At 35.5% G+C, this 14346-nt stretch overlaps 1 protein-coding gene across 3 annotated transcripts in view; it reads right to left on the minus strand.

Annotated features, from left to right (window-relative positions):
• FBXO8 (F-box protein 8) overlaps positions 1–14346 on the minus strand; it is a 48603-nt gene that overhangs the window by 30230 nt on the left and 4027 nt on the right. For 2 of the 3 annotated variants that reach the window (XM_090288939.1, XM_090288940.1), the window contains exon 2: positions 206–542. In XM_090288939.1, coding sequence (XP_090145065.1) covers positions 206–534 — 329 coding nt within the window. In that variant the 5' untranslated portion in view covers positions 535–542. Of the gene's footprint in view, positions 1–205; positions 543–14346 lie in introns of those variants that run through there. The other variant, XM_090288941.1, reaches the window with a different exon arrangement.

A 14346-nucleotide genomic window follows, 5' to 3' on the forward strand; every position in this document is an offset into this window, starting at 1 on the left:
TTTTATACTGGCTTTCTTTTCCCAATATCAAATTTGACTGTTTTGGTAACTCTATCTTTGTATTTCCAGGTTTTAATCAAGAACAACTCAAATACAAGTCCTGGGTGAAAGAAATATTTCATGATACATGTATACCTTTATAAAAAGAACAGTTATGATGATTATGCTTAGAGATACCTGAATCAAACATGTGGATTAAACTTACCCTTGCCACAGAAGTTCATCATTAGCGAGGTCATGCCAAACACATGAAGCTAAGCAGAGGTCAGTTGCATTCAGGTAGGACAAGATGGTAAAACTTAGCTCGGGAGGCAGCATTTCCAAATTAATGAATCCTTCCTGTTCTTTAGATTTCCTTGCCTTCAAGAGGTGATATATATCGATGCCTCCTTGGACTTGTTTACGATGACTGGTGTTAGCAATGCTGCTGGCAGCCATCCTCCTGCTTTGCTCTCTGCTGAGGTAGCCTTGTTCACTATAGCCTTCCTGTTGTAGCTGCTGGTTTCTGACCACTCTCCACAGCCCCTGACCCATCTGCAAGCCTGGGAGAAAGCCAAATGTAAAAGGTTACACCAGAAAAGAAACTTGCCTTTCCCAGTGCTACAACTCTGACATGAAGCATTCGTTTATCAGAATTAACATTCCTCATTAAAACATATTAAGAAGTAATATATTACAAAGACTAGCTGGTATATCATGCATAGAAAAGTTGGGCAAAGAAAGTTTCAGAAATATTTGGTTTAATTATCACCTTTATCCCAGTTTGCTAACTACTTTTAAAGTCCACAGGTGACATAATAATTTTTCACATGGTGAGATTTAAAAGTTACTGGTGTCCTAAAGACTCTTACAAATTATAATCATGTGGACTTACGGGCTAGTATTAAATAGAGCTCTGATCAGAGCACAGGACTTGAGTTAAAAGGCCTCTAGACCCTGCTTTTTATCACAACTCAGGCTAAGCTAAGCTAGCCCCTTTTAACCAAACTCCCAGATGCCTAACAGCTGTGAAACAGGCTTTTAGTTTAATTCTTGCCAGTCTACATTTATGTTGTAGACTGTAATAAAACGTAACATAGGCCCTGAAGTCTAATTCAGAAGCCTTATAAATTAGACACCTAGAACTCCATGACAAATAGCTCAATAATGACTATTTGGTTTTGTTGTTGCTTTAAATAAAAATCATAATTTAGACTAATTTTCCAATTTTTCTCCATATAGGCCTATGGATTCCTCAGAGATAACTGGGAAAAGGCAAAAGAGACAGTGCTCCAGTCTCCTCCACCTCCATCTCCACCCAACTGACCTCCAACCACAGCAGCTCCACATTTATCTGTTACAAATATTGGACTTTATCACATACAAATATATAGAAAACAAATGGCCTAGACTTCCTATTTGATCTTGGCTTTAAATAAGTAACTTTCCCCAGGCAAATAAATACATTGAGAAAAGTGAAATCAGAAAGAGCTTTTAGCTAATATAAATAATTATTTCGTGATCTCTTTTCCAAACAAAATATTCTTGTTTTATAAACCCAAGTTGACTACTAATATGTCTATGAATTTCAAAAAGTTTGGGGAAAACTAATTTTTGTATAAAATCATTAAACTAAATTGAATAGCATAACCAGACCTTAAAATACAATTTTGTTTTAATTGGCTATTTACAATAAAGATTAACAAAAACACAAACACAACCAAGAAACAAAATCCTCAGATGACCAGAAATTTTGAAAGTTATTAGGAACAACTGGAGTAGAATTTCAAAGAATATCAAAGATATTATTTTTTTCAATATTTATAAAGGCATGATTCACATGTATATTTAGTGAGTTAGTGGCCATTATTTGGATAATGGTCACTATAACACATCACTTCTTGATGAACACAAACAAACACAAAGTGTCCAGGATAATTTTTTACTCTTTCTCCTTACAGGAGCTTAGACTTACAGGAGCTTAAGCTATAAAGGGATGGGAGATACCAAGAAAAGAAACATATTAATGATTTTTAAGTGTGGGGAAATTTGTTTTTACAAAGAAACCACAAAAGATAACCTTTCTTCCCTACAACACAAAGCACAATAATGGTACCAGATCCTCTATTAGTGGTTAAACTACAATAAGTAAATTCTTATTTTTATTATAGAATCTTAAGATAACACAAAGACAAGACACATACTGGGAGAAAATCTTTGCAAAGCACTATCTGATGAAGTACTGGAGTCCAAAATATGCAAAGAACTCTTAAAACTCAACAACAAAAGAATAATAATCCACTTAAAAATGCACAAAAGATCTCAAAAGATGCCTCATCAAAAAATATATACAGATAGCAGATATGCACATGAAAAGATGCTCAACATTACATGTTATTAGGCAATCACAAGTCAAAACAGCAATGAAATAGCTATTACCACACATCCACCAGAATGATTAAAATCTGAAACAGCAACAACACCAAATGCTGACAAGGATGGGGTAATGCAGAATGGTACAGTCACTTTGGAAGACAGTTTGGCAGTTTCTTAGAAAACTAAACGTGGTTTTATCATATAACCCAGCATTCATGCTCCTTGGTATTTACCTAAATAAGCTGAAAACTTATGTCCATGAATGTTTACAGCAGCTTTAGCCATAATTACCAAAACTTGTAAGAAACCAGGATGTCCCTTAGTAGATGGTGGATCAACTGCGGTACATCCTTACAATGGAATATTGAGCACTAAAAAAGAAATGACCCACAGACATGGACAACCGTGTGGGAACTGACTGTGGGAGCGGGGTTGGGGGCAAAGGGGCAAAAATGAACTGTAACAGAACAACAGTAAAAAATGATTTAAAAAATGAAAATGTAACTTTGATTAAAAAAAGCAGGAATGAGCTGTCAAGCTGTAAAAAGACATGCAGGAAACTTAAATGCATAATACTAAGTGAAAGAAACTGATCTGAAAGGCTACGTAATATGATTTTAAATATGTGACATCCTGGAACAGACAAAACAACAGAGAGAATAAAACAATTTACACACACAAAAATACAGATTATCAAAAAATTTATAAGGCATTTTAAGCTCCCTTAATGTTTAAATATGTCATATCATATTACAACATATGTACAGTTTAATTTTGATACAAATTTAACATTTTAAGGCTCACAATTATAAAGAAAAGTATTTTATTTTCATCATGGCTATTTCTGTTTTTATCTTAGCAAGAAAATATCTAAAAATCACATTGATTGCTAAGCTCATCTACCCTATCATTTCAGATTCTTAAACATATTCTTCTCCTTTGCTTTAGCACAACTAAAGGTAAAAAAATCAAACATGGTAACTATGATATTTGAAGTCTCAAGATTTAAGGTATATAGTATCAGTTTCTGTGTATTTCCCCTACAGCATCTTTCTAGTGGCATATGGTTAAGCAGCTGTTGTTACTCTCAGGGATGTTGCTAGGGAACACAGATTTAGGGTAATTTCCCTAGGCTTTGGACTTTAATGGGGATCACTAAAATTGAGCGCTAAACATGATTCAGAAAGCATCCGGCAGGTTGAAAGAGGTAACGCCAGCAGCTGGTTCTTCAATTAAAAAAAACTTGATGAGGAGAGTGGAAGTTTTAAGTTCATGTACATATAATTCAGACAAAGAAAATGGTATTTTCTATTCTCCTACTGTTAAATAATACTGTAAATTGATGTTTTGGGAGTCCATCTTTCTTTTAAAGTAGTTGTTGATCTGGGCAAGAACACAGTACAATAAACCGCTTGAGGAAGATTAATATCATAAGTTGATCCTATGGAGAAAGGCAATGGTGTTTATAGTGTTCCATCCCCACACCCAATCTTCCTTATGGTAACAGGAATGTGGAATGTGAGTGGAACTGTCAGAAAAGTGATAAGGCTCACAAAAGGACATCGTATCCAATTGCAGACATTGTAAAGCAAGACGAGTTGGGAGCAGTGTGGTGAACTCTGAAGATGAACAGAACGAGTTAAAATCTTCACTCCGCTGGTTATTACTTACAGGATCTTGGGGGATTTACTTGACTATTCTAAGTTTTAGTTTCTTCATATGTAATGTGGGAAATAATAATATTTATAGTTCAAAAGGCTGTTGTATTAAATAATACATAAAAAGTTTCATTCTACAGCAAATAATCACTAAGATGTTATCTATTAATTTGTTTTAGTAGGACTTTAATAAAGTGAAAATAATGAGCACTTTGGTAAAATATATTAAATGATATTTCAATTGTCCTGATGTTCTTCCCATCAGATAAACTCATTTGCTTGTGATGATACTTGCACAGCACAGGAAGGCTTATATACATAATTCTTTGTCTCCTTTGGTTATCCTATATTTTAGCCATGGTTATTTTTCCCTCATAAGTGCAGTTTTTTAAATATCAACCACCAAATTAAAAAATACCAAAACCTTAAAAAAAATCCTTCCTTATGTTTCACAAAATTGTTTTAAAACTCAGCATGCCTTACGACAGAGCCAACAGAAATGGCATGAAACAAGTCCTTCTGTTATCATTAGTAAGCTTCAACATTTGGCTCTAAAATAGATATAAAATATGATACAGTTTCATGCTGGGTTCTTACATGATTTCAAACTCTTAAAATCTGTCATTTCTGTCAATTATTTGGTCAAGATATTAAGCTGCATAGTCGTCGTCGTCGTCGGCAGCCGTTCGTCTCGAGAGACGATGGTGTAGCTTCTTAAGAGTCTATCTGCACTGCCGAGAATGGCTGTGCAGTCCGACTCGGGAGTGACACGGTATCTGTCTCCTCCCGTGTTGAATCGACATCTTGCGATGATGCTGGAGTGTCCTCTCCAGTGGAGCTGAAGCTACAGAGCCTGGGCAGGGTGATATGGAGGGTCTGCTGTTGCCCATGCAGCAGACCCCCCTCTCTTCGCAGCTGAAGGGTCCAAGGGAAAGACGGAGTCAATACAGCTTGGCTTCAGGTGCGCCGCAGGAGTTGCCGGTGTTGACTACAACGTCAAACCGCCTTAGGGACTCCGGCTCCGGATTTTCTGTCGGGGTTTACTCCCTTAGCCTTTCCCCTGAAGAGGTATGCCGCAAGGCAGCGGAGGTTTTTTGAAGTCAGAGTTTTCCTTCTCTGATGTGCCCTGACTGGAAGATCGAACCAGCGACACTTAGCTCGCAGGCCGACGCTCAATCCACTGAGCCAAATCAGCCAGGGTAAAGCTGCATAGTAGAATCACTGAATAGGCAAAGAGTTTCAAACTTAATAAAAATTAAACACAAAAGAAGTTTTTGTATATCAAATAAATAATTTTGGGGTAAATATGTGTTTTATGATGAAATCACTGCTGATTATTTGTTCACTCAAAACAGATTGAGGGTTCCAAACAAGATAGAAGCATAAATAGACTCACTTCACCTCCTTGTGCAACCACAAGGAGAATCACAACTAACCTCAAAACAAAAAAAAACCAGAACTGCCAGAAAATTGAACTGTATGGAAGTCCAATAACCAAGGCTTTAAAGAAGCCATAATTATCCAGACAGGTCGGGGGTGGTGGGGGGGGACAGGGACCTGGGGAGCAGAGGATGCAATGTGTGGTAAGGAGAGAGAGGTGGTTGTGGCAGCGGCAGAATGGTGGTCCCAATTCACATGTGATGAATAAACATCGGGAGGGATACCTTGAGAGCGAGCGATCCCAGCCCCAGACTGTGCAGCAGCCCAGCATTCCAGTGCTGGGAAGAGAAAGCTTTATAACTTCAGACTTTAAAAACCAGGGGGGTTGGGGGGGGATGGAAGAAACTGCCAGATTTTCAGAAAAACTTTGCTTAAAGGGCACAGACTTAGAAAGTAAGCAAACCCACCCACTCTGGGATTCAACACCAGGGCAACAGCTAGAAAGGCTCCAGTTGCATACGAAAAGTGGATGAAGTGACTGGAAATATGGTGAGTGCTAGGCAAGTCTCCAGAAGCCCAGCAGCGGCATTGTCCCCTCTCCAACTCCACCCACCACACAGCACCACAAAGCAGTGAGGTAGGTTGCCCCATGGTGGCAAATACCTAAGGCTTTGCCCCATATAACTTAACAGGTGTACTAAGACAGGGAGTCAAAACTGCTCTACCCAATACACAGAAACAAACACAGGGAGGCTGGCAAATTGAGGAGACAAAGAAATATGGCCCAAATGAAAGAACAGAACAGAATCCCAGAAAAAGAACTAAACAAAACAGAGATAACCAACCTATGAGATGCAGAATTCAAAACACTGGTGCTAAAGATGCTCAGAGAACTCACTGAGTGCAGCAAAGATATAAGGGAAGAATTGAAGGTACACTAAGTGAAATAAAGAAATAAAAAAGAAAAATCTACAGGGAACCAACAGTGAAGGGGAGGAAGCCAGGGTTCATGTCAATGTTTTGGATCATAATGAAGAAATAAACATCCAACCAGAACAGAATGAAGAAACAAGAATTCAAGAAACAAAACAGAATAAAAAAATTTTTTAAAAGGAGAGTATAAGAAGACTCTGGGACATCTCCACAAATGTGAACATCCAAGTCATGGGGAAGCAAGAAGGAGAAGAGGAAGAGCAAGAAATTGAAAACTGATTTGAAAAAATAATGAAGGAAAATTTTCCTAATTTGGCAAAGGAAATAGACATACAAGTCCAGGAAGCACAGAGTCCCAAACAAGATGGACTCAAAGAGGACCACACCAAGACACATCCAAATTAAAATACCAGAGGTTAAAGTTAAAGAGAGAATCATAAAAACAAGAGAAAATCAGAGAGTTACCTTCAAAGGAGTTCCCCTAAGACTATCAAATGATTTCTCAAAAGAAACTTTGTAGGACAGAAGGGACTGGCAAGAAGTATTCAAGGTGATGAAAAGCAAGGACCTACAACCTAGATTACTCTAGCCAGCAAAGCTATCATTTAGAATGCAAGGGCAGATAAAGTGTTTCCCAGACAAGGTAAAAATAAAGGAATTCACTATCATCAAGCCATTATTACATAAAATGTTAAAGAGACAATAAACAACAATCAACAACTCAACCTAAAAAACAAAACAAAAACAAACAAAGCAAACAACTAGAACAGGAACTGAATCATAGATATGGAGATCATTTGGAGGGTTGTCAGCTGGGAGGGGGAAGGAGGAGAATGGGGGAAAAAGGTGAAGGGATGAAGAAGCATAATTAGTAGGTATAAAATAGACAGGGGGATGTTAAGAATAGTATAGGAAATTGAGAAGCCAAAGAACTTATATGCATGACCCATGGACATGAATTAAGGGGGTTATTACTGGAGGGAAGGTGGGTATCGGGCAGAGGGGGACAAAAGGGGAGAAATTGGGACAACTGTAATAACATAATCAATAAAATATACTTAAAAAAACCTTAAAAAATTTTTAAAATCCAGATTGATGAAAATAGAAACTTATTTCCTGGAAATAATACTCTTATAAGAACATAATTAGTCTATTTCATGCACAAATAAAAAACAGGCAATTCTTATAGTTTTATAAAATCATTGCAAACACTTAATTAGCAAATCCTGAACCATTGCTCCTAGCAGAAATACAGGATTCGGTTCCTGCCAGCTTGTGGACAAAACATTTTTGCCAACTGACCAATACATAACTTTGTTTTATGTGTGTTTCTATATATTTATTAACAGAGAACTCACCAATTCTGAAAGAAGCTTATCTAATAGGTCTTTTCTCTGTAAAGCACCATCAGAGCCTTCTTAAACTTAGGAACACAGCATTACAATTGGGGACCATTTTAAATCACAAAACCATCAACAAACAGCACAAATATGAAAAATGTGGCACTAAATAGACCACAAGAGGTTTGTTTACAACATAACTGAAGCAAGAAGGCAGAATACTGCCTTGTTCAAACTTAGCTGGGAATGTGTGCCTTCACAGACGCAAATTTTTTGCAGCTCTGCAAATGTCCAACAATGACTAGAAAAGTGCCACAAGAATTGATTTGGGGAATAAAAAAATTGATGAGTAGGCAAATTCACTAATACAAAAATCTACAAATAATGAGAACTGTAAATTAATATTATTCAAGAAGCCTCATGCATCTTCTTCTAAATTTGAATTTACTTTATCATATTCAGAGGATCTGTAAAATTCTAAGGAGCTTCCAAATGAAACCAAAGATATTTTCTCTTCGTCTCCAAATGAGAAACCATACTTCATTACTAATTATCTGACAGAAATAAGCAAAAACTTCACAATTACTTAGGTTAAAGAGGAGAAATTATGCTTAAAAATTCTCTAGAAGATATTATAGTTAAAATTCTTTCAGAGGAGAAAAAGAGTTATGGGGAAAAATCAAGGTAATTAGGACCCATATTTTATTATTTTTCAGAATGGTAATAAATCGATACTTATAAACAAAGATTTAGACACTCTTTAGTAAGTTTAAATTCTTCACGGAGAATGATTACCACAAATATAATAAAACTCTGAACTCTTTTAAAATTGTCTAGAATGCTTAGGCATCTACCTCAACCCCTTCCCTTAACTAGGTAAAATGAAGAAGTGTTTTCACTAAAGAAATTGAATGATCCTAGAGAAAAGACTCCCCTCCTCTCCTACTAGCATTAACAAGTGGCCCCGCATAATGGTTATCAGATCAGAGCAAGGGCAACCATATATCAGATGCATACATCTATAAATCAACTTTTTATTGTCCCAAGAATCCAACGTGCAAGCATTAAAGTGCAGCTGCAACACTCACACAACAATCGCCTGGTTTATTTTTCCTTATTTCATCCAGTCACTCTTTAATAAATGTTAAGTTTAACCTTTTTTATCTTTTTTTAATCCTCACTCAAGGATATGTTTACTGATTTGAGAGAGAGAGAAAGGGAGAGAGAAGCATTGGTTGGTTGCCTCCTGTGTGCGCCCCAACCAGGGATTGAACCCAAAACCTAGGCATGTGCCCTTACTGGGAACAGAACTTGCAATCTCTTTGTGCACAGACAATGCTCCAACCAAGTTAGTGACCCAGCCAGGCCTAAGTTTAATATTAATCTAATAGATATAGTTATAAAATCATATACTCTACATATTACATATTGAGAGTTTGCCTAGAGTAAGAACCCATTGAAGCTCTGTTATATATGAATATGGTAGAAAAGTACATATTTCTCCCAACTTTTCCCTTTCCAGTCCACATGGGACCCCCTTAAGGGCTACCAAGTGAATGTGTCTTAAATATCGATTATGAATATCCAGTGAGCTAAAAGAAAATCAAAACAAACCAAAAGCAATGGCACAATATCAAAAGAGACATTAGGAACTAATTTAAAGAAGCTCCTATTAGCTTGGGACGATTTGAGCATCAAAATAAAAAAAGGAACAATAATGGATTATAGCACTGCCGGGTAGCTCAGGTGGTTACACTGTTGTACCTATATGTCAGGGTTGCAAGTTCCATCAAGTTCCATCTCAGGTCAGGGCACATACAAGAATCAACCAATGAATGCATAAATAAGTAGAACAACAAACTGATGTCTCTCTCTCTGTCTGTCTCTGTCTCTTCCTCCCTCCCTCTCTTCCTTTCTTCCTCTCTCTCAAATCAATCAACAACTATATATAAATGAAGGAAAAAGGAAGGAAAGCTCTCCTTTACAAGTAAAATACTGACTATATAAAATAGAATAATGGAAAAAAATCATCATTTTACAACCATCACAGAAAAAATAATTCAAGCAAGAATTATCAATGGATGCTGAATCTGGAGCTTGATAAACAATGGAATATTTAGAGTCTCAAGTTATGTCCCCAGATGGTACTCATTAATTACAAAAAATATTAAGAAATCAGACTGTATTTAACCAAATGACCAAAATTAACATGTACCAATAAGAGTCAAATGGATATCACGTGACCCTGGACATGATACCCTGGGAAGGACACAACATGAAGTATATGGTGTTCCAGGCAGAAAATGAATAAGCTGAATCTAATCGTAAGAATATCAGAGGAACCCAAATAAAGTCTGTAAAATGACAATTTTTATCTACACAAATGCAAACACTGGGAAGTCAAAGAAAGGCTGAGGAACAGGTCCAGATTACAAGAGACTAAACAACATGACATCTAAATGCAATATGTGGGCTGGATCTTGTACTTGAAAAAAGAATTGCTATAAAGGACATTATTGGGACGATTGAAAAACTAGATAAATGGGCTAAAGACTGAATAAAAATATTGAATCAATGTTAAATATCCTGAATTCGGTAATTGTACAGTAGTTATAGTTCAGAAAAACAGTAACATCTATCTCTATATAAAGAAAATGATAAGGCAATGTTGCAAAATTATTTTAATTGGTGAATCTTAGTAAAGGGTATACATTAGTTATTTTTAGTAATCTTATAATCTACCTGTCCACAGAAATCTCCTGGTTGTGGAGTTTAGGCATATGATTTTGGAAAAAGTCTTTGAGTTTTAGGTTCATTCAGTCTAGGAATTATTACCCTAGGGCTTACAGAGTGAAAAACCACTTAAGGAGATAAATGCTCAGCATTATGGCTTAAGAGTAGTAGGAGGCCCCTGGCCAGAAAAACATCAAAATAGTCAATAAGAATTGTTTTTGCCATTTTTTATAGAAATGTTTATTTCAAAGGATGGAGAAACTTTGTAAAGGAAATTAGGAAAACACCTCTTTAACTTTTTTTGTGTGTGGAGATTTAAGGCTTGGAATTCCTGTGTTTCCCCCTATTACACATAATATTTATTTACTTATAAAATAATATAAATATTAAGCAATATTGTTTTAGTACTTTAAACCACCATTTATTTTTTACTCTGTGCCAAGGGCTCTGTGAAAGTGTGTGTGTTTATTTATTTATTTTTATTTATATAAAATCTCATTTTAATCCTTCCAACAATCCTAAGAGGCAAACATTATTATTCTAATTGATAGCTGAGTCAGTAGTGACCCAGAGAAGCGAAGTAAGTTGGTCTGAGATCTGATGGCTGGCAAATGGAGATTTAGGATTCAAACTCAGGTCTATCTGAGTCCAAAGCTTTTATTCTTAACCACCAAACCACATGCCCAGAGTTATTAGGGCCTAGAGATGGCAAAGACAATGCACCATCTGTTTCTTCATCACTGGCTCATGTCTTTTACCTCTGTCACTGCTTATTACCTCCATTGTTGTCCCAGCTGTGCTTTTCTTTCAAGCTACTACTGTTCTTGTTGAAAGCACATAGGCTTTGATGTGAAAAGAAGATCTGGTTCAGACTCCAATATAGAATCTGATGAGCCTGTAGTCTGTGGTCCTCATTTGCCTCATCAGTAAAATGGATAATTCTTATCCAATGGGATTTAGAGAACCTAGCCCATAGTAGGTAGTTTATAGTAAGAGGTAGTTAGTTTTGTAGTCACTCCTTAAGCCCTTTTAAATGATAACTTTCATTTTGGTTCTTTCATTTCAGAGTACACCTGATTATTTTGGAGGTAATTACCAGAGTAGTCATAATCCTGGTTCCAAATTTCATTAATTTAGGATTTGTGAAATTTGGAAAGATTCCATTTAACTTTGCTAGGAGAAGAAAATAACAACTAGTAAGTAGAAGCTAACTTTCCTTAGATTGACACACTATATATAAAAACAGAGTTTGGCAAATAAGGTCAGTGACAACAGATACCTTTTTAGTATTAAGTACTACCACAATGTTCAGTCACTATTGATAATGTTAATGCCTGACAGGGAAATGGGTCGAAGTTTTCTTGACACTGTTACTCTGAAGGGTGAATTTAAAATTGGGGCTCCAATTATGCCATATGGCGTGTGACTGCAAATACTTCAAACAATGTTTCTGAGCTTCTACTTCCTATAAAATAGGGGAATTCACTCCTATCTATTTTATAGGGTTGCTAATGAGCCTTAACTAATATAACATATAAAAGCCTCTTTTAATTGAAAAGCAGTATGTTAGGTCCTGCCTCACTTTCTTTTTCTCTAATGCACACATTTGAGAGACAGCTATAGTACTTTTTTTGACATGATTTTGGATACAGATTTCTCATTTTTCTTAAAAAAAGGAAGTAAAGTTTTAGTCTAAACAAATTTGTTGCAAACAGCATAAAGAAACTTCCACCTAGGAGGCAGTATAAATTAGATTAATTACCAACAACAATATCAGTTTTTAAGAACAATAATACTGTTCTATTTACTTCCAGTAGATGGCTGTATTTCTAAAAAAGGGATGGTATTTTGGACTGACTGTATTTGTAATGTCTTTTTTCAATAGGGTAAATTACTTCTACAAAAGAATAAGACAGAAATTATTTTATAATAGCTGTTGGTATCTCTTATATAAAGCCTATTTTTAAAGTATAAAGCAGCTTTAATCAAAACATCTTGTAACAGCTAAACATCAAATAAAGCACTATTCTATAATAAAAAGGTAACTATAGTAATATTTCAGTAAATCCATGACATTAAGCATTCAAATAGCACATGCTGTGGAGACAATTGTAAGTAATAAAATGATCTGTACACTACACATGTAGAGAATACACAGCGGAAGATAAGAAAAATATAAAGGAGTCTGGAGGTCTCAAAAAAAGCATTCTGCTTTAAATACTTTTGTTTAAAGCAAACCAATTCCATAAGTCTCTTCCTAAACAAACAAGGTTAAATCACTGGTTTATAATGATTGACATGAAAAACCACATTTAAATACTCATTATAAATTAGTTTTCTTCAATATTTCTTAAGTGTCTACACAGTAGAATTTATAAATAAGAACTTCCTATCTCAGATAAAGACCTAAAATGTGAACCAAAGAAGTTCTCTCTCAAATGAAATTTCTATTAACATTTAAAGATGAGGGGTAATCACTTATTTGTATCTTTTTGAAATTTTTCATTTTTTTCCCTAGTAAAAAGTAACAACTATAGTTTCATTTAGTCTAGGTTTTAAAAGTCTTTAAGTGATATCATGTGATATTACTCAGTGGAAGAGGGACTCAGAAGATTCTGTGAGAAAATATTTTCTATGAGACATTTAGAATCAATTTTACAGCACAGCATTTACTTTTCTCTACTTCCAGAAGAACAGACCACCAAAGTAGTTTAGAAGAGTCTGAGAATAAAAAAAAAAAAAAAAAAGGAAGAAAAGAAAAAACCTGATAACCAATCACACCTCTAAAATTGAAAGGCAACAACTGTAGAGAAATGAAGGAAGGGTACATCCACAAGGAGGTCTTTCTAGGGAGAAAAGGGAAATAACTAAGTACTAAGAGGTCACAAGGTACATTAAACACATAAAAAAAAACAACAAAAAAAACCCCACTCATTAAATTTAAAGATCTGGTTCTGCAAGAGCAGTTTTTGTTCCTAAAAGGCACACCAGTTGTATTTTTTTTTAATTTACAAAGATTTACAATATTACTTTGTTTCTGGAGGATTTTTCCTGTTCTTTAATTTGATTCTATAATGAATGTTACCAAATGGCATCTAAACAAATGTAAAAATTAAGATGTGTCATTTAAATGTAACTGAAAAGCTGAGACTTTTATGCCTATTTAATTCCACTTATTTAATTTCTTCAGCTTCTTTCGCAAAAAATGGTTCCACTGTTTTAACTTTTAAATAAATGTATCATACTTCTCACTAGCATTATTTTTAATTACATTGTTTCTTACTTAACTGCACTATTTGCTCAACCTAATTATAATCAGCAGCTGCATACCCCACTCACCTCCTTGGGACATTCCACACACTCCATGCCCACTAACCACAACGGCCATTCCTATGAGTTGTGGAATCAAAAAACAAAACAAAAAATGTAATTCTCACTGAATTACTTTTATACAAACTAAACAATGTATTAAAGTAAAATGAATATTGAGGGAAGCCCAAAATAGCAGGAAAATTAGAAATGAGATGAGAAAACATCCAATAATAAAAAGACTGACACAAAACATGGATTTGATTGAAGCTCCTTCTCTCTCTCTTTTTTTAATCCTCACTGAGGACATTTTTACATTGCTTAGAGAGAGGGAGGAAAAGAGAGAATAAGGGAGAGAGAGAAACATCAATGTGAGAGAGAAGCATCAATTGGTTGCCTCCCATAAGCACCTGGACCAGGGACTGAACCCGCAACCTAGGTATGTGCCTTGACCAGATATTGAAGCTGCAACCCTTTTGTTACAGGACGACACTCCAAACAACTAAGCCACACTGGCCAGGGCTGGGCTCCTTAACTAGTTTTAAGTATTGGGCAAGTCACTTAAATTTCAAAGTTTCAGTTTCCTTACTTGTATTACAAGGATTTTGAACTTGATGATCTCTAAGGTCTTTTAGCTA

Source organism: Furipterus horrens, unplaced genomic scaffold, assembly GCF_987537825.1.
Source record: "Furipterus horrens unplaced genomic scaffold, mFurHor1.1.pri manual_scaffold_10, whole genome shotgun sequence".
In the NCBI taxonomy this organism is placed as follows: Eukaryota; Metazoa; Chordata; class Mammalia; order Chiroptera; family Furipteridae; genus Furipterus; species Furipterus horrens.